General features: G+C 52.3%; 1 protein-coding gene across 5 annotated transcripts in view; it reads left to right on the top strand.

Annotated features, from left to right (window-relative positions):
* Positions 1–6: 6 nt before the first annotated feature.
* RBPMS2 (RNA binding protein, mRNA processing factor 2) overlaps positions 7–4,183 on the top strand; it is a 48,465-nt gene continuing 44,288 nt past the window's right edge. For all 5 annotated transcript variants that reach the window (XR_003093223.1, XR_003093222.1, XM_014518343.2 and 2 more), the window contains exon 1: positions 7–188. Coding sequence is in view for 3 of the 5 variants with exons in the window: in XM_014518343.2 (XP_014373829.1) it covers positions 129–188 (60 nt within the window). In the remaining 2 variants the exon portion in view is untranslated. The remainder of the gene's footprint in view (positions 189–4,183) is intronic.

The following is a 4,183-nucleotide window of genomic DNA, read 5'->3' as shown; positions in this document are numbered from 1 at the left end:
GAGCGAGCGAGAGACAGAGAGGACGGAAGAGGGGGGCGGAAAAAGCAACCCCCCTCGTCCCGTGCGGTCTCTGCACAAAGACGGTCCCGAGGAGCCGGGCGAGCCCGCTCTGCCCCGCCGCCCCCACCATGAGCAGCCTCAACAAGGAGGGCGAGCACAGCAACAGCACCACCAACATCGAGGAAGAGGTAGGGGCTGGCCCTCGCCCTGGCCAGCTGGCCTCTTCCCGAGCAGATGGGGCTGGGTCCTGGGGGCTTGGGGGTCCTGGAGGAGGGGGCAGAGCCCAGGGCTTGGTTGCGCTGGTGTTGGGGCATGGGCTGCCCTGTGGCTCCTTGGCTGGCCTGGCCCATCTCCAGCTGTGCTGGACTCTTCCTGCCCCTGTTGTGGGTGCTGGCGTAGGAGCTGTGGGGGCTCCTCCATCCTTCACATCTGCCTGCTGTGCAGAGGTGCCCCGGGATGCAGAAGCACTGCACGTGGCTTGTCTGGGCTGGGGAGCCGGACCAGGAAGGGCCTAACTGAGGGAACAACAGGCAAAGGAAGAAAAAAGAAAAGAAACTTAAACTTTTTCTAAGCATCTCTTGTGCAGGCGGCTCACGGCGCAGAGCGAAGCTGCTCCAAGTTTTGTGGGACTTGTGCTGCATGCCCAGCTCTGAGTGGGGGGATGAAATGTTTGTCTTCAGGCTTGGCACCACGGGTGGGCTTGTTGTGGGTTCCTTCCCCACCCCCCTGTTTAATGCTAGCTGCTCTCTGGTTCACAGAGAAACTAGGGGAAAGCAGGCTGTCTTGGCAGGCAAGCAATCCCCTTGCTCAACTCTCAGGCCTGGCAGCCCCTCCATTGCCTTCTTACGGGAAGGACTGAGTACCTGCAGTAGTGAAAAGATGCTACTCATGTCTGTAGTGTAGGGGACTCTCCCTGGGGTGGCTGGTCAAGGGTCTACTGCACAGCCCCTCTTGAGGAGAAGAGTAAACACCCCTTCTCTCTACCCGGTCACCTGTGGTCTACGGTGAGGGAAACTTTGGGAAATGTGGGGGGAATGTTGAATGCCACCAAATTACCCCAGTTCCATCACCATAGGGGTGGGCTCTGAAGTGCCACTCTTAACGGGTGCCTGGTTGAGCTGCCTTTTGTCATGCAAGGATTCCTAACACATGATGGGGGACAATATGGTGCTTTGAATGTGGCATCCTGTACACCTGGGAATATGCTGAGGCTTCCCCAGCCCTGGTGACTTTTTTTCTTGTAGACCAGGCTAAGAGGTCTGGAAACATCATCTGACCTGTAATGTGGCTTTTCTCCCTCCCACCCCACCCCCCTGCCTTGACCTTGGTGGGGAGGAATCTGCTGGCCAGGTGTACGATGGTGCTAGTGCTCTGATGGGTGGTGGGGAGCAGGTTTAGGGTGCCTACTCCTACTCCAGACTGGGTGCCAAACCTCCCATGACTCAAAGGACCCCTGTGCCCTGCAGCCTTTCAAGACCTGGAACTTGTGTGGATGTCCAGGCTGCCTCTGCTTGCTGAGATGTAAGCATGCATTTGCCTGTCTATATATTGGAGACCCGTGAGCTTTACAGCAGCTGTTTGGATGAGACAGAGCTGTGTATGGGATGGAGAAAGCACAGGAGGGATGTCAAGTTTGCTATTCTCCTCCCCCGACTCTCTTGGGTGGACTCCACCTGGTTCTGTGCTACACCAAGCAGTTGGTGACGGTGACTCTTACAGTCCTGTGGGGGCAGAGGGGTTGAACTGAGGCATTGTTCCCCTAGGTGTAATCTGTACAGCACAGCTGGATGGCTGCATTATTCCTGCTTCCTCATAGCTATGTGCTGCGGGTGGCGGGAGAGCTCCCATTGGCTGCTGTAGTGTCCACCACTACCTGAATGTCGGTCTCTCCCTCTGGGAATCGCTGGTAATGGCTGCCTGCGCCCTCCTGAACTCTGTCCGGTTCCAAGGCATCTCTGAAGAAAGCCCAAAGATGGTGGCCTTCCATGCGCAGTCTGAACCATTCTTTGCGCATTGCTGTGGGAATGCAGTGAGGCACCGTTCTCCATCTTTCACGTAACAGATGCTTTTCTTCCCTCCCCCCTCCTGGAGAGTCGTGTAGCAGGGCTGGCGCAGAATGGTGGCCATGTTCTTTTTCCACCCTGGAGCGTTGCGCAAATGATCCCTGCGTATAGGTAGTGTGTGCTACTGTCTGGATCAATATAATCCTCCGAGGTGCTCTGTTCAATGTAGAATCGCTTGGTGGGGGCTATGAGAATGTACAATACCACTTGCATAGCGACTTGGAGGTGTTAGCGGTGAGCGGAGTGAAATGGAGTCCAGCAGTCCATGATGGATGACACCTGCTCTTTCTTTTGAATTTTTTCTGTTTCTAGGTAGAGAATCTTCTTTTCTGGCTAAACCCTCTATAGCGCATGGCATGCAAGAGATCTGATGGTGGGGGAGCAGTGACACTGCACAGCACACATGCAGTGTCTAGTGAGCTGACTGAACCACGGGTTTCTGTCTTTCTGGGGGGCACTTTCTTTTATGTACACCCCTGTAGGTCTACAGAGAATAGGCACATCTGGCTAATATTCTCATGATGCAGGAAGAAGTGCTAATGGAAAATACCAGTCCAGCAGGAATGGTACCACGCACCCAATTTGACTATTCATTGGCCTGTGAAGCCCCACGGGGAAATCCATGATGCTCCAGCCCAGTGTGCCAGGTTACAGAACTGGCAAAACCTAATTCTATTTTGGCTGCTTCTGGGTGTATCCTGTAGCTTGCCCAGTTTTTGCAAAAATTACTTTCTACAATGCTTGTTAGCATCTTTTTAATGTCACTTCTCAGTGCTGCCTCTGCTGAGGGTTGCATAGTTCTCAATTAGTGGAGTGGGCACTGGAAAGCCCAGTGTCCTTCAAATAACATTTTGCACTGTGACAATGTTCTTTTGCAGTGTGAGAAATCGGGGAAGCTTGGTCGTTCCAAAAATGACAACTCCGGCTAGAACAGGGCTGGCTGCCTTGGAGAAGACTAGCATCTACAGTGGGCTCAAGCATGTGTCTCTGGGGAGGGACAGAGCTGGCAAAGGAGAATAAGTGTTGCCCCTTCCATTTAACAGAAAATCTCCTTCTGGTTGGGTACAGGTGTGGCCAGTCTGCAGTTAGGGTATAGCTGTACCATCAAGGACTCAAAGTAAACCAAAATGGTTTTGATCAATGGCCACAGTGTTTATAGAGGGTCTCTTCTACTGTCCTTGTTTGGAGTAGTGTCAGCAAGAGGTATTGATAGGTGGGTCATGCCTGCTAAGCATTTCCTGTAATTCTACACAAAAGGGGCATGGGGAGAAGAGGCATCTTAGCTGTAAAGGCTCATTCCAGGATGGAGTCCTGCCCTATGGAAAAGGGTCAGAACTGCAGCGGATGCAGAGTAGCCTCTCAAGCCAGGTGTGTGCCTTAGATTGCAGCCCTTCTACCAGGGTTTTGGTCTCTCTCTTCTGTACTGGTGTCTTTAAAAAAAGACACCAGTACAGATCACCTTGGGTGACTTCCTTTCTCCCACTCCCCCCCCACCCCGGCCTTCCATTCCCCAGTTGTCATCTCTCTTCAATGTACGCGTGAGATTACACATACAAGAAGTAGATGAATTGCGGAGTAATTCGTTTCACTGCTGTCTTAATGGTGTTTTGTGGAACACTGGGACAGAAATAAGCAACTTGAAACTGGTGATGGTTTGTTGGGGGGGCTTAAACTCTTTCAATTCAGGGTCTTGGCTGACTGGAATTCACTCAAAGCTGTAAGTTTGGCAGCAAGTACGGGTCCTCTTCCACCGTACCACAGCTAATGCTTCTGCCTTCTATGCTGCCGTGTCCTGCAACAGCTTTGCTGTTCTTGGTGTGCCCCTAATTTAGTCTTTCTAGACCTGCCTCTGCACTGGCCAGCTTGACCTGCTCCTGTTCTGAAAACTGTTTTAGCAAAACTGGTCCATAGTCACCCACTAGGTTCTGGCACTGCTGCCTCTAATTATCTTTGCTTTACAAAATGATTCCTACCCCCCGCTCTCCCACACACGCTCCTTGATCTTTTCCCAGATGCAGTGCTTTTTGTGGTTCCCAAACTTGGCCTCTCTGTCTGTCTAATCTCTAGGTCCCTAGCTCTCACAGCACTTCCTGATTAGTGAAATCTGCAAATGATAGGAA

This window comes from Alligator sinensis, unplaced genomic scaffold (genome assembly GCF_000455745.1).
Source record: "Alligator sinensis unplaced genomic scaffold, ASM45574v1 scaffold1097_1, whole genome shotgun sequence".
In the NCBI taxonomy this organism is placed as follows: domain Eukaryota; kingdom Metazoa; phylum Chordata; order Crocodylia; family Alligatoridae; genus Alligator; species Alligator sinensis.
The sequence above is the reverse complement of the archived record's forward strand: the minus strand, read 5'-3'. Positions and strand labels throughout refer to the sequence as shown.